The 26,494-nt window shown below is 40.8% G+C and overlaps 2 protein-coding genes and 4 long non-coding RNA genes across 18 annotated transcripts in view; 2 read left to right on the top strand and 4 right to left on the bottom strand.

Moving 5' to 3' along the window:
- The window catches only part of LOC130702435 (forkhead box protein P1-like), a 29,021-nt gene extending 15,110 nt beyond the window's left edge, over window positions 1–13,911 (top strand). For 2 of the 8 annotated variants that reach the window (XM_059495966.1, XM_057524105.2), the window contains exons 3-13: window positions 7,078–7,440; window positions 7,523–7,832; window positions 7,894–8,380; window positions 8,442–8,911; window positions 9,106–9,174; window positions 9,421–9,465; window positions 9,673–9,749; window positions 9,825–9,926; window positions 11,633–12,006; window positions 12,930–13,005; window positions 13,067–13,911. In XM_059495966.1, coding sequence (XP_059351949.1) covers window positions 7,078–7,440; window positions 7,523–7,832; window positions 7,894–8,380; window positions 8,442–8,911; window positions 9,106–9,174; window positions 9,421–9,465; window positions 9,673–9,749; window positions 9,825–9,926; window positions 11,633–12,006; window positions 12,930–13,005; window positions 13,067–13,654 — 2,961 coding nt within the window. In that variant the 3' untranslated portion in view covers window positions 13,655–13,911. Of the gene's footprint in view, window positions 1–7,077; window positions 7,441–7,522; window positions 7,833–7,893; window positions 8,381–8,441; window positions 8,912–9,105; window positions 9,175–9,420; window positions 9,466–9,672; window positions 9,750–9,824; window positions 9,927–10,218; window positions 10,344–11,632; window positions 12,007–12,929; window positions 13,006–13,066 lie in introns of all 8 variants that reach the window. The other 6 variants (XM_059495965.1, XM_059495970.1, XM_059495968.1 and 3 more) reach the window with 6 other exon arrangements.
- An 822-nt stretch (window positions 13,912–14,733) lies between these two features.
- On the bottom strand, window positions 14,734–17,673 carry LOC130702436 (angiotensin-converting enzyme 2-like). Its single transcript, XM_057524106.2, has 9 exons — window positions 17,546–17,673; window positions 17,304–17,442; window positions 17,038–17,232; window positions 16,234–16,974; window positions 16,136–16,164; window positions 15,803–15,915; window positions 15,596–15,740; window positions 15,293–15,517; window positions 14,734–15,234 (listed from the first exon to the last, which is right to left on the bottom strand). Exons 1-9 carry the CDS (start codon window positions 17,626–17,628, stop codon window positions 14,919–14,921), a joined length of 1,986 nt encoding a protein of 661 aa, XP_057380089.1. The 5' UTR covers window positions 17,629–17,673; the 3' UTR covers window positions 14,734–14,918.
- Window positions 17,674–18,835: 1,162 nt separating this feature from the next.
- On the top strand, window positions 18,836–20,774 carry LOC130702437 (uncharacterized). Of its 4 annotated transcripts, none has more exons than XR_009421173.1 (6): window positions 18,836–19,063; window positions 19,122–19,261; window positions 19,332–19,510; window positions 19,586–19,923; window positions 20,027–20,179; window positions 20,233–20,774. It is a non-coding gene; the product is annotated as an uncharacterized LOC130702437 (long non-coding RNA). The 4 variants fall into 4 exon arrangements; XR_009004324.2 differs by having other exon boundaries at window positions 18,880–18,938; window positions 18,992–19,063; window positions 20,027–20,774; XR_009004323.2 differs by having other exon boundaries at window positions 20,027–20,774.
- A 1,347-nt stretch (window positions 20,775–22,121) lies between these two features.
- On the bottom strand, window positions 22,122–22,694 carry LOC130702075 (uncharacterized). The gene is made up of 3 exons (XR_009004228.2): window positions 22,499–22,694; window positions 22,222–22,436; window positions 22,122–22,160 (listed from the first exon to the last, which is right to left on the bottom strand). It is a non-coding gene; the product is annotated as an uncharacterized LOC130702075 (long non-coding RNA).
- Window positions 22,695–22,946: 252 nt separating this feature from the next.
- LOC130702432 (uncharacterized) lies at window positions 22,947–25,408 on the bottom strand. 3 transcript variants are annotated; one of them, XR_009004320.2, is made up of 5 exons: window positions 25,357–25,408; window positions 23,758–25,286; window positions 23,596–23,660; window positions 23,438–23,518; window positions 22,947–23,086 (listed from the first exon to the last, which is right to left on the bottom strand). It is a non-coding gene; the product is annotated as an uncharacterized LOC130702432 (long non-coding RNA). The 3 variants fall into 3 exon arrangements; XR_009004321.2 differs by lacking the exon at window positions 22,947–23,086 and having other exon boundaries at window positions 23,411–23,518; window positions 23,758–23,963; window positions 25,015–25,286; XR_009004319.2 differs by lacking the exon at window positions 22,947–23,086 and having other exon boundaries at window positions 23,411–23,518.
- A 65-nt stretch (window positions 25,409–25,473) lies between these two features.
- LOC130702433 (uncharacterized) lies at window positions 25,474–25,869 on the bottom strand. Its single transcript, XR_009004322.1, has 3 exons — window positions 25,826–25,869; window positions 25,604–25,732; window positions 25,474–25,544 (listed from the first exon to the last, which is right to left on the bottom strand). It is a non-coding gene; the product is annotated as an uncharacterized LOC130702433 (long non-coding RNA).
- Window positions 25,870–26,494: the final 625 nt, after the last annotated feature.

Genomic DNA, 26,494 nt, shown 5'->3' with positions numbered 1-26,494 from the left:
TCATCGTTCACGCACACACCAAATAAACGACCAATCCATCCAACGTCCTTCCTTTTTTTTTTTGCTTTCAAATGGCGGCTCCCCTTCTCTGATAAGTGGCACACCAATCATACGTATTGACTGCCATCACTCGTGTGTGCCCTATTTTTGTTTTGTTTTTTATCTCGCAAAAAAAAAAAATCCCTACTGAATTGTCAAATAGAGAACCAGCCTCCGCAGGATCCATATCATATGTATAGGCCTTTGTTATTAGATGTGGAAATCGTTTACTTATTGTATAGCAGTTTTCGTTTTTCGTCGATGCTTTAAGTATGGGCCCAATTGTTTTTGACACTCTATACACATAGATAGATTGTATATAGCGAAGCATATGTTAAAAAAAAAAAAGAGACAACTGGGTCTAGGCTGACGACGTTGGAAGGTGGGTGGGAGAAGGGGGGGGATAGGGAGAAACTAATTAACTGACTCGTTGGTGATGCTGATAGGGCGGGCTCGTTAGCCGCTTGTTTATTCGGAGACGCAAAGCGAGTTGGGGTACGACAAGGGTCGGTGACTTTTCTCACAACACAATCATTTCAACTCGTCCCGTGTAGCTTATTATGAATTTTGCCCTGCTCATTCGAGTTGAGAATTAGAAAAAAAAAAAAAAAAGAAGAAGAGAAAGAGACAGGAGGAAAAAGTTAAAACTTAACTGCGAGAACCCGTGCCCGTGATGCTGACTCATTAGTAAAACGTCGAAACGAAGAGTTAGACACAAATATATGAAGACGAAATGCTAATCATATCTATCACATTTCCTGGCAAACTTGATTGGCCGCTTTCGTATACCGGCAGCACTGTATAACAACCCTCTCTCTATGCTTTAGGCCTTTCTTTTTCTTATCGGCTTAATACGTTCAATTTGAATTGACAAGTGTGGGGGGGGGGGGGTTGTACCGACTCTATCGAGGGTATGACTGCAATTACGACATGTAATGAGCCCGTTTTGGCCGTTACCTATTAAGATCTAAGTAATAATAAAAAAGAAACGTTTGTTGTCGTGAAACCGATGGCGATGCGTCTTTGTTGGCTTTGCTGACAAGTTAACGGCCAGCGTTCTCAATCATCATTCAATGCGTGCTGTGTTGCTCTGATGGTGATGGAAGATCAACCGCACGAGCCTCGTTTCCTGTAACAAATTGCTCGTTCATCACCTAGAAACTTACAGCATTAAAAACCGTACAGTAGGAGTTCAATTTTCCTTGGAAATGTGGGAAAGGTCAGCATTGAAGAGTAGTATGCGAACTGCCATTAATGCTTCGAACTTTGTTTGGATGTACGGCAAATTCTTTTGTGTTTACTGAGCTAAAAATTGCAGTGACTATAGAAACGATTAAGAGAAATTCAGTGATGCAAAAATATTGCGTGTATCATAGGTCGAACAGAGAAAACGAACGTTTTCAGCCGTGTACCCATTTTGTGTTTACCGCGTAATAATGTAGGACTACTAATAATACCTATATACATAGCTGCTGGCCAGAAATTTTTTTCTTTTTCTTTTTCATTGTTGTCCATCGTCAAACCGAGCTAGGAATACATTAGAAAAGGGTCAATGCATTGAAGCGAACGCCCCTTCTCTTCATCGTGGCGCTCTCTTTATTCAACATAAATATCGGCAGAATCGGAGTAATGTCTCTCCCCCCTCCTTTGACAACGATCATGCAGCATGTAATAAAAGAGGCCAAGCAAAAAAAAAAAAAGAAAAAGAAAGAGGGGACGTAGCAAGATCATATATATATATATATATATTATAATAGTGTCCTATAATGTTTGTTCTTGTTTCCGATGCAACCGATGCTCATAGTAGCGAAATATAACGCCCGTGACGATAGACCCGCGTGTGCGATTGTCTTTAACCGACGAAACAAATGGCTTACGGGGAGGGGGGGGGGGGAGCTTCTTGTGTGTCTGTTCACCGATTTTTATATTTTGTTGTCTTCAGCTTCCCTCGTTCATCGCTTTTTTCCAGAAGAACGGTCGCCCTCCCTGTCCCTAAGTTTTTTGGTGGTCAGTTCTCGGAACGCGTCCAGTTTTCAATATATTCCAACTCCCTCCTTTTTTTTTTTAGGCTTCTATTTTTATAGGCGCTCTTGCTCCTGGTATTTATTCATCCAAATGAACAACGTTTACTATTTCATTTTTTTGTTTGTCATGCGCATCCTAATGTTCTGGCCTTCTTTTTATGTATATCCAACACGCAAATGGCCTCTAGCAAAGAAAAAGAAAGAAAACGCTGTATATATTGGACATCAAGTCTTTTAACTCTACATCACAGTCGATCATCGGCCCGTGTGTTTACACATCCTTCTACTCCATTCGATCGTGAAAAACGTCATAAAACAAAAAATTTTGGCCCATTTTCCATTTCGCCTTTCCTCCACATTGAAGATTTCCTTCGAAATCTTATAATTTTATTTTTTATTCCGAGTTTTATTCGTAAAAAAAAAGAGTAGGTCTATGAGACGTTTCGGACAACAGATTGAAAGCAATCCCTCCATTGGATGAGATCGTACCGACTCCAGCAATACAGACGTTGATTGACACCGGTCTAACTTGTTTGTTTTTGATTGGGTCGTATAGAACCAAGTAAAAAATCGCCCCCGTTGGGCTATAGAGGAAGTTTAGATCGCCTCTGTTCTCTTTGAGTCACCTGTGCAATGTTTTGTCGTGGAATATTGCGCAATGCTGTGGTAGAAAAAGGGGAGGACGACAGTTTCTTGATAGAGACATACTGCCATTAAATAGACCGAAAAAAGAAAAGAAAAGAGTTTTCGGGGTGGGTTTGCTTCCTATATGGCTCGACGCCATATTATAGCCACTACCAACCACCCTGTTTCGCCGCCTCAATTTGTTGCTCGATGGCAAAATGAAAGGAGCAAGACTCTGCCGAAGATAGAACAAAAAAAAAAAGAAGAAGAAAACATTGGAGAGGGGGAATTTTCAGTGCTGGCCATATACTGCTGACATTAGCATTTGGCAAAGGTTCTCTATAGCTTTTATAAAGCCTTTGCCCACCCCTCAGCCAAGCTGAGAAGCACACGGTGGACATCTTCCATATACCTTTTGCTCTTCTTCCGACTCCTCCTACTGCCTCGATCGTCCCTACACCACTAAGCAGGGAGATCCCCTCCTGTTTCTATTGCAAACTTCCTTCCGACCATCTTTCTGTCCAGCGTGACCGCGCGTCAACCCTCTTTCCCTATGGGCCCCGTCTTCTTTTTTTTTTTTTTTTTTTTTTTGCCTTCCATCGTGATGCCAGTCGTAAAAAACAGCGACCCGATCGTAGATTTTCTTTTCTTCTTCTATTCCTTAACCAGTTTCACCTCCCCTCTTCTTATTGTCGATTGCTTTCTGCTGGCCATCGTCCGATGAAATGTTATTTTCTGCGGTTCTCTTTCTCAAAAAAGGCTCCGACCGCGATATCCTTGAATACAAACAGTTACCGTATTCGATATATAGACTGTCTCTCTTTCTTTCTCTCTTTTTTTCTGTTTCTTCCTCTTATTATTTCCCAATCGTTTAGTTCTTTGGCCTTTTTTTTTATTTTTTGGTTCTATTTTTCGATATTACGCCATAGTACGTGTTATACCAGAGGCTGGATGTATAGTGTATAGAGAACGGAGGGTTGCTGCCAGAGTTCGTGAGTGTGTGGGCGGGATAGGGAAAAAAAAAAGAGATGACAGTCGTGCGGTCAATATTGTGCTCTTTTCCTTTTTTTTTTTTTTTTTTTTATATTTCTTTTTTTTTTTTTTATTTTCTGTCCTCAAAACAGTGCGCGAGTTTGTCAATATTTATTGTCGTGATGGCTGATTTTCTTTTCTCTCGCTGTCTACAAATATTTCCTTTATACACAACTTCTTCTAGGACAACAATGGCCGTCTGGTTAATCGATCTAAAGTTCCAGCTTTTTATTATTCCGTTTTCTTTTACGAATTCGCTAACTGTTCACGTTTCTTATCGAATCAATTTCAACGCCGTCGTCTTTGATTACATACAAGTTAACCCGTGTAAAAAGGCTAACAATTTTTTTTTTTAAAGCAACCTACGATTTAATAAACAAAACGTAGGTCCCAATCGCTAGGCTTATGTAGATCTTAAAAAAAAAGAAAAGAAAACGGGGACATTCTTCGCTTTCACAGCATATGGAGGGATGAGTGAGGACTATGCAAAACAATAACAAAAAAATAAAAGGGGACGGGAGCCTTTTATTTTGCCCTTCTAATACTGATGAAAGATAGAACAACGAGTCAACACAGACCACTTTATCGGGAGAAACGGTGGGGTGGCCAAACACGGCGCAAATATAGTCGACGGCCGTTGCGCTGTTTGCTGATATTTGCTTAGAGCAAGTCGCACGCAGGAGCGCCGGTGACTATAGACAGCAACTCCGTTCGAAGACAAAATACGCATACAGCCTCAAATATAATAGGAGACCAAAAAAAAAAAGAAAAATATCCAGGGCAGGGGGAGGCAAATAAGAGAAGTTGGAGATGAGCTTTCCCTCTTTCCTAGTCCCCCTATTTACCCACATGACAACGAGCCATGAACAACAACAATTCTATACTCTGTCTCTCTCTTCATATATTTTTGTCTTTTTTTTTTTTTTTTGTTTTCAGTTTTTGTTCTACTTTTCCAGCATATCAAACAAACTCGGCTCTTTCTATCCTTCTAGTCCTAACCGGAGGTAAATATCACGGGGAAAAAGGGGGAGGAGGGACTAGCAACCCCAGAGATAAATCACAACATCGAGACTGTTCTCCGCTTTTCTTTTTTTTTTTTCTCTCTTCCTTCTTCTTGATATATAATCCGGCAGTGTTCGTTTGTTGACTCTGCCATTTTTCCCAGAGTCCTGCTAAGGCCAGGCGAATCGTGCCCAGCTTCTCGTGTCTTGTGTGTATCCGTCCCCCAGTCTATCGCCTCTTCGTATGCACCACCTCCGCATACCTATACAATTTTTCCGTGTGTATATTTTCGGTTATTCAAATTCGGGTCAGCATATAGGTACACATAGAAGAAAACACACACAAATACAAATAGAGTTTCAAAAAAAGAAGAGGGGGGGGGGGGGTCCAGCGAACGTGCTGTCCGGCCGAGTGGCGAAGGCTGATTCTGTTTGTTTATGACGAGTCGGAGCTATTTATCCTAGTTTGCTGCATCGCCAAGTTCACACAATACCTTCAGAAATCTAAGCCTATACGCGCCTACCATGTATACTTTATCTATTTATTTTTTGCTTTCTTTGTACAACCCAGTTTTATTTTTTTTTTTTTTTGCGTTGGTGTAGAGATCAACGCGAAAGACCCGAGTTTTTCTTCTCCCTTTTCACGAAATTCAAATCATTTCAACGCCGATGCGCTAAAATCGAATCCTTTCCGATGGAAAACGCAGACCTTTCGTGCGTGTGTACATCGGCAAGTGGCGGTGAATTTCAAAAGAAGATCCCACTCTTTTCTTACGCCCAAAAAAAAAAAAAAAAAGGGATCGCTAACAAAAGCGCTAAGCTTGCAAAAGACATGTTCGCTAGGTGAACGGTTACGTTTGTCCATGCTTGCTGTGCAAGGACCGAGTTAGTGATATATTTAATAGTCAAATGATCGACGCCATAATAACGCCCAGTTTGCCATTCATTTGTTTTTTTTCCCCTTGTCTTTTCTTCCAACGAAAACAAAGGAGACGGAAGTTTCTATTGTTCGATCGAAACGCGTGAAACCATCGCGATGTGTTGGCAGAAAAAAACATTTTCGAGTGGCCGAGTGATAGGGGTTGATGTGTTTTGCTTGTATTGTTTTTTTTCTCATCGTCTTTTGTTGTTCTACCCTATTTCATTTGTCAGCAAAAGAAACTAATAATCAAGAGCATCGTCAAAACTGTCTCTTCTGCATTTATCGCCACTCCCCCTCTTCCCCAAATGCCGAATTCCAAAAATATATGTTGTTGTCACGAAAATTGAGAGGGACTAACACGTTTTTTTCAAAAAATGTATTGTGTCAAACCCCCCTTCGTGAACGAAGACCGAACGATTCGGTCAAGTGTCTCGAGTTTAGAGAAGGGTTTTCGACTCTTCACGGCACAACGTGCCGTCTCGTTGTTTATATGAAGAAGAGAGTTCATCATGAGAGGAAAAAAAAAGAGGAATGAAAAGAAAAACAATCATTCGAAAGACAATGGACGTTCTCTTGTTCGTCGCGCGTGTTTCAAGTGCTTCATCACATACCGCAAGCACTGACATCTTTTCTTTCGTTCTGAAAACGCGACTCGTTTACTCGAGTGTTGCTTATAATCGACCAATGAATATCGAACTAGCTACACAGAGTTAAGAAACATGTTTATGATTGTCAAACAAAACTTGTTGGTGGAATTTTCATTTCTAATTTGGTGGATGTCGCCGGTTGGTCTTAGTTTAGCTTCTTAGGTAGGACTATGGTAGGTTCGCACGAAGTGGAAGAGCAATCAGCAGTTCTGTGTCACGAAGGCTGAAGAGAAGGTCTCGTTTTTGTTAGGCCAAAACTTTGTTGAAACTCGATTGAAAAGCGAACGCCGTGGTGTGGCCGTCGGCAGTTTCGAACGTGAGGTCCTGGCTTATTCGTCCAACTGGATGAGCTTTCCGATTCAAACAGCCGGAAAACGTAACTTTGGGTTTCGGCCTCACAGCCGGGAAAGGCCGAGCATAGTCACCCACCTCTTTTTTTCTTAATGTTCCATGAGCGTATGATTCGAAGAGATGTCTATATGCAAATAGCCAACGGAGAGAAGCCGACGCTATTTAACAGTGAATTAAATGGTATGCAATCAACGTTGGCAACGTCCCAAATTCACTACGAGAATTGATGAAGTCATTCGAAATTAGGCAAAGATCGTGTTGAATGATTCGCACAAGAAAAAGTTCAAACTGAAACACTTTGAAATTAGGCACCTGCACTATCCTTCATTATGCATTGCAACGATCTAAACTTGTATATGTTAATGAACGCAACTCACTTGATTGATCTTAATTCAAAACCTTTTTAACTTTTCTTTCTTTTTTTTTTTTTTGCTTAGGCCGTTTCGCAGAATCGCAAGGAATCGCTTTCGCCTGAAACCAAGTTAGACGAGGACGGTTCTCCCGTGCGTGATCCAGCAAATTTGCCGATTCTCAGCACCAGCACGGGTTGCAGTAGCAGCAGCGATAGCAGTGACAGCAGCAAAAGCAGCAGTCCACCGGTGATCCATTGGGAACCTTCATCGCTGCTCGCTCCCATCCACAAGAAGAGCGAACAAACGATTACATCCGACGTCGATCCAGCTAATCCATTAGCACCCACGTCGCTGGCCGGAAATCATCCGTTGCTCATGACGCCACAAGGACTCGCCCTGCAGCAGCACGTCCAGCAATTGCTGCGTGATCAGCTCATCCACCCTCAGGTATATACGGTTCCGGAAGGGAATATTATCTGGAACTTCAATAATCAAAACTCCCCTCCGCGCCATTTTTTGTTTTTTAAAGTTACAGAGTATGTTGCTGTACCAGAAACAGCAACAAGAGAAACTGGCCGACCTGGGCCGCAAGCAGCTGGAGACTGTGATGCAACAGCTCCAGGAGCAGCTGCAGCTTAACTTGATCCAGCAATCTCAGTTGATGCAACAACGAAGCGGAACGGGCGTCAGCGTTACGGAGCGAAGGAAAAGCAACGAACTGGCGCAGACGTTGGCTGGACAACAACAACAGCTCATGCAACAATTGCAATTGACTCAACGTCATTACCTGATTGGACTCCAACAGCAGCAATTGCTCACATCTCCTCCCGCATCAGCTGGTAAGAATAATCGAGCTGATTGAATGAAATCAAAACATTTGATTACGGTGTGTTAAAATAGGCGAAGAAGCACCGACAGATAAATCGACATCCGGCTGGAACAGTAAAGAATCGTCGACGTCATTGGCCGCCGGTGGATTGAACGTTCATGTTGCCGCATCCGGCCTACCGACCGTTCAGGTCACTGCGTGCGATTCACCTGCATCCATCAGTCCCATGCGGTCGTCTGCCGATTCCGGTAAAATGGTGACCAACGGTCATCCGCACGGCAGTGGCGTCTATTCGTCGTCTCACGCGCATTACCAGCAAACGAGTTCCACTGGTGACATGAACGACAATCTGATAGGTCATCATCACAACGGCGGAGTGCATTCGTTCAACATTTCCGCATCGAATGGAATGAAAAATGGCGATCAGCAGAGATTCTCGTCTTCTTCATCTACGCCGCTGTCGTCCTCTTCGTCGTCCTCGCATCCATTGTTCCTCTTCGGAGTGTGTCGCTGGCCCGGATGCGAATCTCCGTGTGACGACGTTTCCACCTTCTTAGAGTAATCATTTCATTCAAATGTTTCAATCAAGTCTTTATGATTTTGAATTGAATTTTTACAGACATTTGAACCGTGAGCATGTGCTGGACGATCGTTCGACGGCCCAGACCCGAGTTCAGATGCAGGTGGTGGCCCAGCTGGAACTTCAGCTGCAGAAAGAGCGCGATCGTCTTCAATCCATGATGGATCACTTGAATCGAGCCCGCCAGCAGCAGCAACAAGCTCCGCCACCGAAACAGTCGCCTGTGAAAAGCAATGGATCTGCAATGCGCGGTCAATCGGGCCCTCCTTCCGGCGATCCTACCAACGGACTGCAACAACATCAACAGCATCACAGAATGTCACCTTCGTTGGCCGCTTTGGTCTCGGCCACGATGCGCGGAGTGATGAATCCTTCGGCATCGTCGCATCCTCACCTGTTGCTTCATCCGCCGACGCAGTCAAATCACGCGGCTTCTTCGATGAGCCATCAAAACCAATCGCAATCGCGCAGAAGACTGTCTGAAAAACCGAATTCCGCATCGAATTCCGGTTAGTTTCTTCATGTTTCTTTCGTCTATCGCTCTAATTACTGATCTCCTGTGTGCTAACGTTCGTGTGACTGATCCAAAACGATCTTCCTTTTTTTGTTTCGTACATGGCTGATTCGCGCATTTGTCCCCCCGTGTCTCGTTGCGGCTGAATGTCTTGTGCTTTGCTTATCGCTATGTTCGGCACTGTTAAAGGCGCCGTCGAAGATATCCGCTTGCGCAAACGGAGCGTTACTGAGCGCTCGGCTATGGATATTTCCGAAGGTACTTTTCATTCATTTGTTTTGCTTTGTCCCAAGTTATCCCTTCGTTTAAAGATGGACATTTTCTCTTGCTTTCGTTTCTCTTTTTTCAATTGACGTTTCTTTATCGTATGTGTTGATCAACTAACATCTTCATTCTTGCTATTTCTTTCTCGTTCTTCCTATCTATCATCGGTGACCGGTCTGTTTTCCTTCTCCGGCTGTCTCTATTTTGATGTAACACACACTCTTGGGCGCCAACGTAAAGGACTGCCTTATCTGCTTGATAGAACCGGTCTGGATGTTCATCAAGGTAGTCCATTCTAATATTTTCTAAGTGCGATTTCTTTCTACAAAGTTGGTTGGGCTCTTTTTGTTTAACACGAATTTTAACCCATTTTCCCTGGTCTTCCTACTTGGGATTCATTCCCTCTTTGCATTCTTGACATTTCGTTATAATCCAGATGTAATCAACTATTTGATACGATTCGAGACTAACCTTTAAAAATGACTGATGTAGAGTTGCAGCGCAATCGTGAGTTCTATCGCAACACGGACGTCCGCCCACCCTTCACGTACGCCTCTCTCATCCGCCAGGTTAGTATTTGAACAATTGCACCGGAAATGATACTCGTATTGGCATAATATCTTTTCATTGAATAAATTACAAAGGCAATTATTGAATCTCCGGAGAGACAGTTGACGCTCAACGAGATCTACACGTGGTTCCAGAACACGTTCTGCTACTTCCGTCACAATGCCGCTACATGGAAGGTACCGAATTCATTTCATCTTTCTTTTTTTCTCGGTTTAGTTTTGCCGTTGAATCAATTTGGGTCGTCTCAGTTTTTTGTTATTGGACGTTCTCTTTAAAAATAACCATTCAAAAAAAAAAAAGGGCGGGCGGGTCATGGTTACATATAGGAGGGTAATTTAGTATTCAAAGTGGAATAGAATAAGAGGTGTGACTCCCGCGACGTCCATGTTGCAATGGAATGTCGTCAAAACACATAGCGAATTAAGAAACCGTATACAAGCCCGTACAAAAAACAAAACCATATAATAGAACGCAGTGCGCCACAACCTGTCGCTGCACAAGTGTTTCATGCGGGTGGAGAACGTCAAAGGAGCTGTCTGGACCGTCGACGAGGTGGAGTTCCACAAACGCCGACCGCAACGGTCCACTTCGGGGTACGACTATAAACCTTCAATCAATCATAATTTTAAACTCTCGCTAGTTTTCGCTCTGGTTGATTTCTACTTTCGAAAATCCTATCTCTTTTCCACTATTCAAAACATTTCCAAATAAATAAGATCATTCAAAACAAAATCTGTGGGTCTCCTAGTGGTTTCGTTTCTTCGATTGTTTTCTTTTGTTTTTTTCTATATATTTGCGGGCTTATCTCTTTACGTTTTTCTTTCTTTTTCTTACAATCTTCTCACCCCCCCCCCCCAAAAAAAAAAACACTTTGCACATTTTTTTTCTCGCCTATTGTCTCACACGGGCACTTGAATGTTTTTGTTTTTCACAACAATATTTCTTGCCTACTTTTCATCGTCTTTTCGCTCTGACATTCCTTTTAAAAAAAAAATTCGTTTGTTCATAACTCGTTGCGTAGCCTTATGTATTACCTTTAAGCCGAATAGGGGATATTATTTCATATATATATATATATACGTCTCGTTCGTGTGCTTCGTTAAGCCTATATCGTGACTGGCACTTGCCTGGATATCAACATTCGCTTAACCACGCCCGAGTATGCCAACTGCCCTCAATTCATTTCATGGTCACGTGTTAAAAGGCTCTAGAGATGCCTCTTAAATGAAAGCAAAATAATGTAGATACAAATGAACTCTTCCTTTTTAATTGGAGATTAAATCTCTCGAATGACATATCATCGTCCGTGTCCAACAGCCATTCTGCGGGAGCGATAGAACGTGATTGAAACGATTGTCGAATGGCCATTTCTTTTTGCGAAGGCTTCATGTACTATGCAGCAAGAATGGCTGCGTCCTTGGTAAACATTTTACGAATAACATATGGCGTACAATTACCACAGTCGATTGGGCCAATACGATTTATTATTATCGCCCTATTTTTGAACCGATTTCTATTTGCTCTTTTCCCCTCACATTATTGACCGTTGTTGTTTTCTCCAAACTAGACGGTTATCGTTTGGTCAAATGCCCAAACTCCAGTGGAAAACAAAAACGGGAATTTAGGGCCAAAACAATTGACAACAGCAAAAGCCGATTCTCTTTCCCTGGTGCTTCCGGAACGTTCGTCTTCCGGCCGCGCGAGAACACGAATTATCTTACGCCTATTTAATAATTGAATTCGTAATGAAATTAGCATTAAGATTGCTCAAAAATGTTTAGCTGCCAACGAGCAATTTGTCGAGATGCACGTTTTTGTTTTTGATCTCTTTGCGGAAAAATGAAAAACAAAAAAACGCCCTCGGGTTTTTGTGTCCAAGCAGAATGCCATCCGCACCAATCTCTCGCTGCACAAATGCTTCGTTCGATACGAAGACGACTTTGGCTCGTATTGGATGGTTGACGATGCCGAATTCGTCCGACGACGTCACTTGGCACGCGGCCGGCCTCGCAAATTCGAAATTCCCGCAGCAGCCGCAGCTGCAGCCGCCGCCGCTGTCCAACACCATCAGCTTCAGCTAAATCTAAATCGTCCGCCTTCCCCACATCCGCTGCAACCACCTACACCGTCAACACTAGTCCGAAATCGCAGCGCTGACGGAGCGACAGCTGAATCTGCCCAATGTCTGGTCTTAACTGACGGAAGGAACGTAATCAGCCGCTCTGCTTGCGCACGTCGCGCTAAAATAACGGCTCAGTAAGGAAACAAAAACAAAAATGTGTTTAAACGAGAAAGAAACAACGTCCTTCGTGCGTCATCCATCGTCAACGCACCTGCCAATCTTCTCTGGTTGTTGTCAACATAAGAATTTATCTCTTCACAAAGATCCATCAACAATAGCTAGTTGATATTTATTATGCCGGTTGAAACCGGGTCAGCCCAGTTGAAGATTTGAACGGTCCCAAGACGATGGGTACACAAAAGCTGAAAGAGTAGAAGAGACGCATATAAATCCCGTGGCATTTATTTATTTTTTTTTTTTTTTCACCGTGCGCTTCTTTCGTTTTGGCCAGCGCTTTACTGTTTACCCGTTGTGACCAACTGTGTCGAAATTATAGAATAGATCTTTGATGTTGGTATTACTCTGAAACAGAATGCCCGATTATGGCGGTGGTGATGTTGATTGAAGTGCAAGAGCCAGTCTATAAAACGGTTGGCATTAGGCACGAATTAGGCGTGAATGAACTGTTGTTTTATTTTAGGAAAAAAAATAAGAATCCCGAATCAAATAGTTCTTTAGAACAATCTACGCGTGATTTGCTTTGTCGTATTATGCTTGGGTTAAAAAAAAAACGAATAGCTATCGTTACATTTGGAAATAATATATCTTTTTAGTTTGCCTATTTTCAGGATTCGTGATAGTCTGCTTGATCTATTGCATAAATATCTTGCATCAGTGCTCCATCCTCTGCATGCTAACGAGTTTGACCTGCATGTGGAAGAGTCTTTGTCGGTGTAGTCTTGTCTGTCCTTTTTCTGCGTCCTCCTGTTCCCACCTGGTTGGCTTTGGTCCTCTTATTAGTCTGAATTTTTGATACTTCTTCTGCATCGACATTAAATACCTCTCACGTTAAGACGAGTTTAAAGTACAATTGATTTAACTTTTTAATCCTTCACAGAGGTGTTCAGTCAAAAAGCCCCAGCATGACACCAAGTCCGACCCTTTTCGGTGAAGCTCTCAACGCAAGTCTGCAGGTAAATTGAACAATAACTTCATGAATATGAAGATATTTCAACAGTTGATTTAACTTTACAGGCCGCTTTGGCGGAGAGCAACATGAGTTTCTTACAGCGAAGTCAGTCTTCTTCGTCGCAAAGTCCAATGGATCGCTCTTCCGGCTTTCATCATCATCATCACATGCTGGATGGACCTTTAGGTCTCGGAGCGAAACGCGTTAAAGTCGAAGCTCTAGACGAAGAGCTAAGCAGCTGCAGCATGAAAGCGCCTCCGATCCCATCCGAAGAGTATTACTGCCGCAATCCGGCCGGAGGCAGCAGTTTAGTGGTGGTCAAACAGCAACAACACGAGACTAGCGGGGATGGTGGAGGCAACCATTCCAGTGGAACCGACAACGAGGACAACAACGATGCCTCCTCAACTGAAAACTACGAACCACTTGATTTCAAAGCTTGGCGAGCCCAACGTTCAGCCAGCAACAACACATCGACCGCAGCCGCATCAAACGATGAGGAAGATGAGGAGGATGATTTCAGCAACACTATCCCTGGCCGTGCTTCCATCACGGTGGAAGTGGGTCCTGCTTCGTCCACTCGATTGATGGATGCTAATTCCGCAACCACGGGTTCCGACTTCATGACGCAAACTGTCCGCAGCGCTAAATAAGAAACATCATTCACGCCGTCCACGTTGGACAGTTTGCGTTCCTTGTATACAAATATGAGCCGGCAAAATGGACAGAATGGTGTTTTAGGAAGGTGAAACATCAAGTTGGGCAACAGAATATCCTCATCACAATTCAGGGGCATCGAATAAACGCGAGCTGTCCATCACCTCGAATTTCGCTAGTCCGTCATTTTCATTTCTTGATGTTCAAAAATTCAGTGAGCTCTCATCTAAAGATTTATGACGTGGTCGTCTACGATTTTTGTTTTAAATTCCTCAGTATTATCACATTGTCTTGTTCTTATACTTTGGATCAAATAACTGTTCAGTGTTTTGCACTTTCTGCTCTATGGGTCTTGCCAGAAAAAAATGTGTCAATATTTTCTATTGGTTTTGAAAATCAATTCAACTCATTTGTACCTTTTTTTGCTTGTGACATCTTTAAAAAAAAATATTATTTGAGTGCCAAAATAACAACGGGGCATTGAAATTGAAATCAGGTAAAATGAATAATAATAATTTAAAAAATTAAAAACAAAACAATTCGTAAAAATGTCAACGTGGTACCGAGCACTCCACTGACAGTTTTCAGTTGCGTCATCATATTTGTGTTGTGTTGTATATTACTTACGTGGCACGTCTGTTCAAATACGTCCTTACGCGAAAGTTTTTTCTTTTCATTTGTTTCTGGCTCTATTGGATTCTTGTCTTATCTTCAAAACCCATAAATGTGAGTGGTTTTCATGAAACGATCGTCCCTTGAAAATGTGTCATATAATCTTATTGTTCTTTTCCTTATTTCAATGTGGAATTCAAAGTTTTTTTTGTTTCTCGCTGCTAGGCTTATTTTCGTTCTCGTGCGTATCTCATTTGTGTAGTTGATGACTCTGCTTGTTCCGCCGTATCTTCCATAGCTACCGAATCAAGTAATTTTTAGTCTACTGTAATTCTGCTGGCGCTAATGAACATTGATACACATGAATTTTTTGCAGACGTATGAGTAGTATATGTTTGTGGATCAATTCTTTTCCTCTCGATCCTTTGCTGTTATAGATCGGTCCTCAAAAAGTCGAACAAACTGCTTTCGATTATTGTAATTATTCCATTTCTACTATTCACTATACAAATACACCAGTCAAATAAGATGCTCTCATGTTTTGGCTGCCAAGTTAGTACACTTGTTATTCGACAGCTGATTCCGATTAAAAAGTTATTTTTTGTAAGTTTAACATTGTCTTTGTTTTGTGTGTTTTAGAGTCGAACATTAGTCAAAGCGGGGTCGGAAACCGGACAACATCCTGTTCTTCCGCAACATTGGCGATGGCGATTCGCGGGCTGGAGACAAACCGAGTTTCTGCTGCGTTTTTTCTTTAAGGTACGGTGCAAATTCTTTGTTGACGTGTTTGTTTGCCGGTATGTCCCATCCGATGTAATCGCCATTTTTGATGTTCTCGGCCTCTAACCAAATGCGCAATGGCTCGAAATAATTGAGCAGCGGAGAGGCTAGGATGTCACGTTGCCCAGTCAATGCCTCCATCGCATCCTGCCAGGGTCGTGATGCTCCTAATTTTAACATTTCCCTGTTTGGTGAGAAGAAAACTTTAAACGTTGAACACCGTATTGTAAACGTTGACGTACGCTAGGGCATCTCCGGCAGCGGTGGAATTGTAGAAATCGCATTTGTACAAGGGGCCTTCGTGTCCTGCCGCTTGGCATAGAACTTCATTGAACTGATATTGGTAGAAAGTGCGCATGAAATATCGAATCATGTCAAAGTCGTTGCAAACGTGATAGATGGCTGTAATATCCAAGTCAAGCGCGGGATCACGTCCTACCGGCGGTGCCACTCCAACAACTCGAGCTCTAGAGAGTTTTGATTGACATTCATTGTTCTTAGTTTTTGGATTCAATTTATAGTTGCTAAAAAAATAACAACTTTACTTTTCTGCCCAGTAGTTATCGTTGAGCTCTTCGAGCGGGATGTCGCCTCTGAACATGCTCCAGCGCCAAGTGTCTTGCGTCAAATGGAATGGCAGGGTAGAGATGGTGTTCAACGCTTGGAATAGCAAGAAGTTCATATCCACGTCTGCCGCAATTTCACAGGTTAATTTCAATTAAGTTAGCGTTATTCAAAGTATTCATTATTACCAGGATCATCGGGGACATTTAGAAGACCGATGGCGTTCAAATGCTTGGTAGTAGAGAAACTCATTGCCATTAGTTCTCCAACAGCTTCGTGAAATCCATCATTGGCTCCATCCCTGTTTTTAAATAATCCAATCATATGGATTTAAGTAATTACGTCTTTTTCTTTTATATAGGACATCGAACTGATACGGACTGACATATCTCAACAGATGCAAGATAAAAACAAAGGAGGCCTTATGTACAGATAAATAGGTAAGCATAGACTTAAGAATCGATAAGGACAACCATGATAAGCATGTAGACATTTTTATTACGTTATTATTTATTACTAACCTGAAGTTGAGCGGCTGGAAGGCGTATTGCTGAAAATGGATGCAAAACAAAGGTATCAGTATCTTTTCTTTCATGTGAAGCGCTTACGCACAAATTACCATGTAATATTGAATGTGTCCTAGTTCGTGATGGACGGTTTGAAAATCTTCAAAGATAACTTTAGTGCACATGCGAATACGGAAATCTTTGCCATCGTAGAAGTCCCAAGCCGTAGCATGGCAAGCAACCTCACGGCCGTCAGTGGGCTTTTCCAACATAGACAGGTTCCAAAAAGTATCGGGTACGGGTAGCAAACCCATCGACGTGTAAAACTGATTTCCTGTTTGAAACATGCGTTCCACAGTGTAGTTCTGGCGGATCATCTCCGGTGTGGGATCAGTCGACGGTTTGTCGGGGTAAGGGATGGCGATTTCGTTCAAATTGACCCAGAAACGGCCCCACATGTCGCCTAATAAATGAGCCGGAAGAGGCCCTCGCAAATCGATTTTATCTGGTCCGTAGGCATCGTAGAGTTTGCGGCGGATGTACGCGTGTAATTGTTTGTACAGTGGCTCGACTTGAACGTAGAGATCTTGAACAATAGTTTCCATTTCAGTGGTTTCGTACTTTTGTCGCCATTGATCGCCATAATCAGCGTAGCCGTTGAGTTGAGCTTCCTTGTTTTTCAGTTCGACGTAACGCAAGTAAAGCGGGCGGAGTTGACGACCAACTCCATTGTGCCAGGCCTGCCAAGCCCACAGATGATCGTCATAGTTTCCTACTTGTGCCATCAGTTCAGTCAACTCCGGTTCAAGGTACATACATTCGTTAATACCCGTCATCGGATTGGATCTGCAGGTCTGTCATTCCAGTAAAATCAGCTTATATTTATTTCGTTAATTCTTTTTAAAGGTCTGCCTTGCCTGATACGTGCCGTAAATGTTGGCCATCTCGCTAAGAATATTGTACAATTCTTCTGATTCTGCTGGTTCTAGACTAACTGAATCGAGATAAGCTAATTGACGCTTGATGTCTTCGCTGAAATTAGTCGTATCGAATGTGGCCGCAGTGGCGCAGGCTTCCTCGTAATAAGCTCCGGCAACTCCTCCTGCTTGCGCCTATCATTGAGATTGTGTTTGAATAAATAATCGTATTTAGGGAAACAAAAATTTCGGTGTAAAACACTGACAACAGCGTTGGCGTTCTCGTCGGTCAAATTTGTTTCATAGTTCCACGAAGCGATAACGTACTGATTGACTAAGGCCCCATACTCTGTGTTATACTCGTTCAGGAAAGCGATAGCGTCGGCTTCATTCGAATTCAATCGTCTATGAATTATTTGTCCCGTAATTGTGATTAATAAAACAATAGGAACGCTGTTCGTTGCAGATTGAATCTTTAAGTAAATGCGTAATTAAAATAAAAGCTTACCCTCCATGAAATTTGACGCTGATAGCTGAAATTAAAGAACAGCAAAGGAGAGCAAGTGATAAAAGAATACTACTCGTTGCCATGTCGTGTGTTGATGGAAGCCACCCGACAACTGCAAAACTATAGGATAAAACAACTGTTTTATTTTTTTTTTTTCAGATGTTGGCCATGACGATTGGAGTCAATCGGTATTCGTAATCTCATAGGTAGACGTCAACTTCTGATACGGAACATACGGTGATCTTTCAACAAAGTAAACATTGAAGGTATTAATAACTTGAAAATCATGCCAGGATTAATAACACGCACGGCACTTAGTTTGACTGAACGTCTCCCGATTTGAAATAAGGATTTTATCATGATGATGTAACTTAACATGAATTTGTCTAAAATTCTAGGGAGGAGGTATTCAGAAATTGGCCTCATCTTATGGTTCACGGAGTGACTATCTTTTAAATACCCATCTTTTTATACAGAAAAGGCAGACCGATTCAGTACTTGGATTGATGATGGATCATTCATGCAGACGATGTTGTTTGCTGAAATCCATAGGTGAGTAGCGTTCAGAGTGTTGATGCAAAAACGTCCATAAACAGCGAACTTACCGTGCTAGCGCGACAATACCGTTCAGCGTTTGCACGGCTGCGCTGTATCGTAATAGGGTGCCTATATTTGTTACCGTTTTCCGTTTATTTCAGAAATCTTTGTTCTCATAAAAACCGCACGTCAATTTTCGTGATTCTCTTATATTTCAAATATGAAGTTCGTGGTAAATTGAAGATTCTCGAAAAAAAAAATGGGTGAAAAAGTCGGGATTATTTTGTCTGGCTTATTTTGTCGGGCTTATTTTCAAGCCCACTAATTTGCCGAAAAAGTATATACAGTACATACTAGACCTGCCGTAATCGCGATTGTAAATTAATCGCGATTGCGATTTCGATTAAAATCTTAATCGGCGATCAAATTATTTTAAATAATCGCAATAGGCGATTAAAGTGGAAAAAAATTAATTTTTAATCGCGATTATTTTCCGATTATTTGGTGATATCTATGAACGGTAGATGAGACTATATGAAAGTCTACACATAGCTGTGTCACTTTAGTAGCAGACGGTTTTTTTTACATGTTCACTTGTTTCAATTTTTTTAAATTTAAACAATATGGCAATCCGTTTTACACAAAAAAAAAAAAAATTTTGCCAAAAAAAAAAAAAATTACACTTTTTTCTTTTTTTCCGACACGTAGCCATCTACCGCTCAGACTCGTTATTACTGGCGTAGGTAATTCCAGTCCATTGGATGCCATTCGCAGTTAGTTCAGTAGCGTGGCTGGAGAATAACGTGTGGCTGGAGGAACAATTGAAAAATGGATAAGATAATACAACAAAAGGATGGTAAGTATAAACATTATTATATTGGTTTTTAATTAATAATTATTGTTTATTAGATCAAATTATGAAGCTGCAGGCCCAATTATTGGAACAACACAAAATACTAGATAACAGCAAAGCTAAGGATGGTAAGGCCTAATACGTAATGATTCTATTTATTTGCTTTTATTCATTCGTGTTTTGTAGCTCCAATTTTGAGTCTACAAGCTCAGCTAGGGGAATAGAACAAATTGGAACGGAACAGTTTCCAAACAGTGAAGGAGGTTTTTCAAAACTCATCCCTAACTGAATGTGAGGATGAGTTGGCATTAGGCGAACACAGTCAGGTACCTAAACTTTTCAAATAAGAATTCAAAATAACTATAGAATTTTAACAAACAATTATTTATTGTCTAGTTATTCAGTCCACCACCTGACAGTGTGTAAAATTTAAATTCTGTTAGTGCTGCACTAAAAGAATCGTTAGTAATAAGTTCATGCAGCAAAGGAACTGAACAATTGTGGGACCGTATTTGGGACAAAAATGGGTGTGGTACGGAAACCCAGAAATGGCACGAGTTCAACATAAAACATGGGTTAGGTACTTTTCGGTTTTTTGTCTATCAAAAAAGTATTTTTAATGCTATTATTTTGCATTTGCTGAATTTTAGTGGGGGATCAAGTCAAGTCTGGAAGTGTTACAGGATGGAAGAGTGAGCCTACAGTTGAAAAAACACTGAGAGTGCATTACCATTAAGGTATGAGGTAAAGTAATAGAGTATGCCAATTGTCTAATGAGAAGTACCATCTTGTGTGAATGAATCCTGTATAACAGCAATCCTTTATAGTTATATCACAGCTAGAAGCCTCAAATAATTCTGCTTCTCTTGCTAAAGAACAACTTGTCCTTAACGTTCAGAGTGTTGGTGAAGCTGGGTACTTAAATGGCCCTAAAGATGTTTCACTTCGCTGGCATTGCAGCGATGAACATCATACATGGACTCTTTAGGTATGAAAGAAATTTTGTTGAAAATTTTTAGAATTTATGACGAAGCATTTCTCCTCCTTTTTGCCAACCATGTCTAATCTACAAAAAAAAAATTATCCAATAGGAAAGGATTTTCAGCATACTGGGAACACAGCTATCAACAATGCAACATTCTGTGGGTGCTATTTTATCATTCAAGAGCCTTATACAATGATTTTTATCTGCAATTTGTATGGCCTTTCCCAAGCTTCTGCCAGAAGTTGCATCTATGAGTCATGTAAGTCACATGAGCAACAATTGAGATGCTTAATGGTGTTTTTCTTTTCTCAGTGTAGGTTGATAGTAACATTGGATCTGAAAGATTCTTGGTTGGGGCAAGACATTGAATAAATTGTAATGATTGGATGTTTAACATGACATTTCTATACTTCATTCGGATTCCCAAGACGGTATTTTATATTTAAAAAATTGAAGTGCATATCTGGGCTCCCTTCTTTCTGAGGCCCCGTTTCCCCTAAATTTCTAATAAGCCCGTAGGGGGTCATGCCCCTACTGTACGGTATATATAAAAATAACATATACCGAGGTTTGGAGGGCTCTGGCCGGAAAGGGGACGTGGGGTGTTCGCTTAGTCCGATGATGTGTTCACGGAGGGCGACGTGGCTGCCCACAAATCCGAATTAAAGGTTAATCGCTCCTGTAATAAAATGTTCCAAATCTTCAGCTCTTCTTCCGGCTTCTCTTAGCCAATCACCGGGTAATCTCCCCGGTGGGTCAACAAGGCAGTGTCTCCCCCTGTCTGTGTTGACGGCAACTTTTGAAAGGGCTATTGTGCCTTTTTAAAGTTGCAAAATCATTTATATGTGCAGAGTAATGTCAATACAATTTATATTTTAAACAAAAAATAGCAAAACTTATGTTTTTAACTGCTTTCCTACTTTGCCTTTCTTTTTATCTTGCTTGGTCTTGGGTTTTCTGCTTGGCATTCTTCTTAGTTCTTTCTTCATATAATATTCTTACTTCGACAATTCATATTAAGTCGACTGGGATTTGAACCACAGAATTCTTGCACCATAGGCCGGCGTGCTACCATTATGCCATACTGCCCTTGTTAACATTGTTTCGGATTGTGATACTTATATAGATATTCAGTACACACTAGCTTATTGTTGAATGCATATTAGTCATTTGTAAGTTCATGGTTGGAATAATGGTAAAGCATGTGGTTGTCATGCTAGAATACTAGGGTTCGATCCCCATATCAGTAAATGTACGGCTAAATAATAAATACAAAGTTAAATAGTGTAAAATCGTTTTTATTGTCCCTCCTTCCACCCACATATCCACCACTATTACATACATTTTAAAATACAGTACACAACATACAATACATACACAAATACACTTAAACTAACACGTTGGCTGCCACGCCACCATTTTCTACTGTCGCTAGTGTCGCTATCCTAGGGATAGCGACCAAGGGGGCCGGGTAGGCCGGGCTGACACGGCGATGAGACCTTTTTGGGAACGCACACTCCAGGTCTCATCAGCCGCATCGAAAAAGGGAATTCCCTGTGGTGCGTTGCCTACGGGCCATTCGGCCAATCTTGGGCAGTGGCGCTGCTCCACCCCATGGCAGATAGACCATAGAGCAGAACAGCGCGGCCCGTCCCTGTCAAGCTACAAAAAAAAAGGGGATCAAAGTGGGTGGGTGGCAGCCAACGTGTTAGTTTGCAAAACATAATACAACATAAAACAAAACACAACCATACCACGAAGACGAGGCGACCACGAGGTGATGAAGGGGCGATAGGGGAGGCGTAGACGGCGTGACCACGAGGCGAAGACGGGCGAGGCGATGACAGGGCGACGACGACGGGCGAGGCGAAGACGGGCGAGGCGATGACAGGGCGACGACGACGGGTGAGGCGAAGACGGACGAGGCGATGGGCGAGGCGAAGATGGGCGAGGCGAAGACGGGGCGACGGGCGAGGCGACGGACGGGGCGAAAAGCCAGGCGACGAAGGATTATGAAGTGAAGAACGGGCAAAACTTAGAATTTTGATTCAATTTTGCGTGGAACAGAAGATGATGGCATAGTTCCAAATGATAAATATGAAGAAAACATGTTACTACATGTGGAATGTAATATTATTGGCATAATTATAACAGGGAAGGAAATTTACTTTACCCTGTTGTCCGAAGACTGCAAAAGTTGTAGGGCTGGTAATTTTCCTGAAGGAGAAGGCTTGGCAGACCTACGATGGGATATTATATTTAAACAATGGTAATAGTAGATAAGCCTCAAACTTAAAATACCAAACAGGACTGGCTGTGATGTCCATTCCTATTTAAGTTGGTTGGTAGTGGTTAATCATTGGAATCCAAACAAAGAGGGACATGTTGCACTAGTCAGATTAAAGCTGTTTCTGATGACTAGGCAAAGGATAGTCAAATTAAACAGTGGTGTGTTGGTTCTATTGTTGGTGACCTTCCCACTGGTTAGTATGTCTTCCGTTGTAAGTTTTACAAAGCTAGATTTTAAAGTCAGAATCATGCCAAATGGTATATTAACGGCCACATACAAGTTAAATACCTCTCAATAGAGCAACAGAGTAGCATGATGGAATGCTAAGGTCATAGTTTTTTGACAGAGCAATTTGTGACAGTTTGGAATTGGCAGCTTGCATAGCTTGCAAGATTGCTCGTTACATGAAAAATTAAATATTTGGTTTGCTTCACTTCCAAAACGACACAGGGAATAAAACACTTAATAGTACTTAATTTTATACAACTTTCACTGGAGTCTAACATTTTTAACGAAGACTTTCAAGCAGGATTCACTGCTTACACCACTGTCACACGTAAACATACCACCATTTTGGAAGCGCAACAGCGACATCTAGTTTTTTTTCTCAACAATCAAAATAAAAGTGAATCGAAGAAGAATTAGTGAACAAGTTGTTTATTTAAAAACCTCGGTATTACCATTTAAATACATGATTTAGATTGGAAATTTCACAGGGTGTCAATTGCGGCTTTTTACAAGCGTGTCTGACCAGCATCAAACTGTAGTTTAAGAATAAATAATCTTACGTGTTTTTGTTTAAAATAGTACTTCCCAGGTCTTGCCAGCTTTTAGTCGCATAAATATCAACACATAATCACCAGGTTTTTCTTGTATCTTCTCGGTTAGAAAATGAAAATACAAAATGACAAGGTTAAGTCAAAACAACGAATTACTAGAAGATCAACTGTCGGTCACACAACATGATACAAAAACACGACATTTACATATAAAACAATCGGTTCGGTATTGCGAACGCCTGTGTGCCCTTTGCGCCAATACCAATTTAATGAAGATATTGACCAAAAAGAACGACATTTTAGTTTTTTGCGCTCGTCCCCAGAGTCAGACGATTGAACGTAAAAAGTATAAAACACGCTCAAAATAGCCCAGAGAAAACTGAATCGGATAGCGCGGAATAACACGCAGGAGAATACCGAGTAGTCTAACAAGAATAACGTTTATTACCTTTCAGCACATTGTAAAACGGTGACAGTCAGTAGGATGTTTCATATCCAATTGGAGACGCCTACGTAGATCCTTGGGAAACTAAAAATTTTGGGCAAATCAAGGCAGTCCTCAAAACCCACTTCCTGGTGACGCAAGTTCACATATTATTTACATACTTTAACGGCTGTTGATGCTAGCTGCAATTTTTCCGGCGCAATGTAAATCCATCAATATTAGTAACCTAGAAAGAGAAAGTTTTTATTAGAAGAAAATAAGGATGATTCTTAATGTTCCGAGAATAATTAAACTTCGATAGGTCTTATTTACTAATTACTCACCCGATTTAGTATGTGTCACGCACCCTTGTTTTGCGTAACAGCCAGACAGAGAAAACATTTTAAACCTTGGCTAAGGAGATCCGCCGGGCTCATCCAGGTTACGTGCTAGTGCTTTTCCATAAAACCTTCATTGTTAACTTGTTTGGAATTGATGTGACTCCTTGTTGTAATTATAGTAGGAGAGAAATCCCTTGATTTAACGTAATCTGGAAGGGAAAAATATTATAACGATTCAAGAAAAACATGGCTATTAAGATTACCACTAACTAAAATCTTAATCCTTTAAAGATAAGTTTTGTGCATTTCAAGAATTATTGAACATCAGAATTTTCTATTAATTTACAATCAGGACAGATTAATATGTACCACTGCTATTGAAAAATGTAGACTGTACGTGATGTGTGCGATAAAAAAAATCCAGAAAAATATCTGTTAATTCAAGTTCATCTAATTTTCAACCATTCTACCATACCATTTCATTCCAACTACAGGGGAAACGGCCTCACGTGCAGACTTATCAAGGCGTATTCGGTTTTCTCAAGTATAAAGCACGCTTTGAAATAGATGGAATGATTGTCTATTGGAAAGCAAACGAAATCATCCAGAGCCATTTCGGTCAGTATGGGGATGAGTTGAGTGCAATCCGGCCGAAAACCTTCGACGAAATCAACAGAAAGGATTGAAAACTTCCTCGATCGACAACTTAATTCGACATCTTGTTAACTATATGTTTTGCCCTGATGAGGAATGAATCACACACTTCTGGGATTTAAACTACGATAGGCCTACTCCAATATACAGACATAATGCAATTTTAAAACATCCGCCGCGTATATTCGAGAAAGCCTATTAAGCATAAAATCAAAAGGTGTGTATATAGTTTACATGATGTGAAATAAGAATAAAAAATCACCCGAATTGTAAATTTATTAAATAAATCCCGTGCTTAAGGCTTCGCCTTTAGACCTCAGCCGGATTTAACTTCACCCCGTTCCCACACTGACCAAAACGGCTCTTAGTGATTCCGTTTCGTTCTGCCTGCATTTTCACTTTCAAAGAAATACATTAAACAAAGATAAATTTATACGTAATAAATAAATATCCGCAAGGAGGCCGTTCCCTTTGTAATTGGAATTAGCTTTGAATTTGTGGAATAGAATGGTATAGTAAAATGGAGGACGATTGAGGGATTACTTATGACAAACTACGCAAGATCTCTAGATGTTAGAATGATTTGGATCTAAATGGATGTCCTACCTCGTTCACATCACTTGAACATTTCAATTATATATGAACACGGGAAGAGCTTCTCAGCACTCAACTTCAGATTGAGAAACGTAAAATTTTAAATAAATACTATTACTTGTATGGCTTCCAACTATTTTGAAGTTGAAGCTTTGCTGCTGTGCCAATTCCGGATGTTTAACTCTGTGTTTCTAATAACAAACCCTTATGATAATGGTAGATACATGGTTGCATGTTGCTGCGTAGTCGGTTGTTTTAAAGACGAATGCTTCCTTTTCTTTGCTCTTGTTTCACAGATAAGAAAGACTTCAGATTAATATAGCACATAAAAGAATTATACGACTCAAACCTTACCTAGGCCATTGTTATTTCAGACATCAGCAGCGTTGGCAATACAAGACACACTGAAAACGTGATACAATTTTGAAAATGTTTTAGTAATGTTTAAAATGGAATCTCAAAACGACATGCCTTGCTTATAGAAGAATAAGGTTTTCACAGCTAAAAACAAAGTCCTCGAAGTACATAGCGTAAAGTGAAAGCTGTAACAAAAATTAATTAAGAATACAATTAATGAATAAATATTTGTATAACAACGTACCACGTAGTATCTAGATTCCAACCTTTTTGTTGTTTTAGCCACGACAACATGGATATGGACGGATAAACGTCAAACATGCGAAAAGCAGTACGGTAGTCCAAAAACTCTTATCGGTTTTCTATGTAACATCTTGCCCAAAAATAAAAGAAACACGTATATATGATGAATTAAACATGTGGTCTAAAGAAGAATAGCAAAAGTCAGTTAATTATATAGCTTTACCATGAATGAGAACCTGCAACTGGTTACTGATGTAGTTTTTTCTTTTTCTTGTTGTCATCTATTGCACCGAAATAGCAAGCCTTTTCCCCTATTGCACCGAAATCTTTCGTTGCAATCTTTTTTCACTATTGCACCGAAATCTTTCGTTGTGTATATTTGTTGTTCCATAATATAGTTTTTCCCCTATTGTACCGAAATATAAAAATTCTTATACTACTAATATACTATGTTTTTTACTAATTAAGATTTCGGCACAGCATTTTTTTACATTTTCAACTTCGGCCAGACAATGACGTTTCGTGTAGCGTCCATTTTTGCCAAGACTATGCCTTTGTTGGCCAAATGTTTGCCATCCAGACTATGCCTTTATGTGGCATAATTTTTTTAAATCTTTTTTTTCGGCGGGCCATTTTTGCATATGCCTTCCTTGGGCATCTTTTTCATTTTTTTCCATTTTTGACAAATCTTTTTTTCTTTTTTTTTAAGATTTTGAAAAATGAAAAGATTTGTCAAAAATGAGTAGTAAAATAGGTGAAAAATCGGAAGCTGAGGATGCAAAAATGGCCCGCCGAAAAAACTAAAAAAAAAAACTATGGAACTAACCTGGACTCATTAAAAAGTAGTACTATGGCCGCTATTGTAACGAAAGTTCTTAGATACGACATTATT

The sequence above is a fragment of the Daphnia carinata genome, chromosome 6 (assembly GCF_022539665.2).
Source record: "Daphnia carinata strain CSIRO-1 chromosome 6, CSIRO_AGI_Dcar_HiC_V3, whole genome shotgun sequence".
Classification (NCBI taxonomy): Eukaryota; Metazoa; Arthropoda; class Branchiopoda; order Diplostraca; family Daphniidae; genus Daphnia; species Daphnia carinata.
The sequence above is the reverse complement of the archived record's forward strand: the minus strand, read 5'-3'. Positions and strand labels throughout refer to the sequence as shown.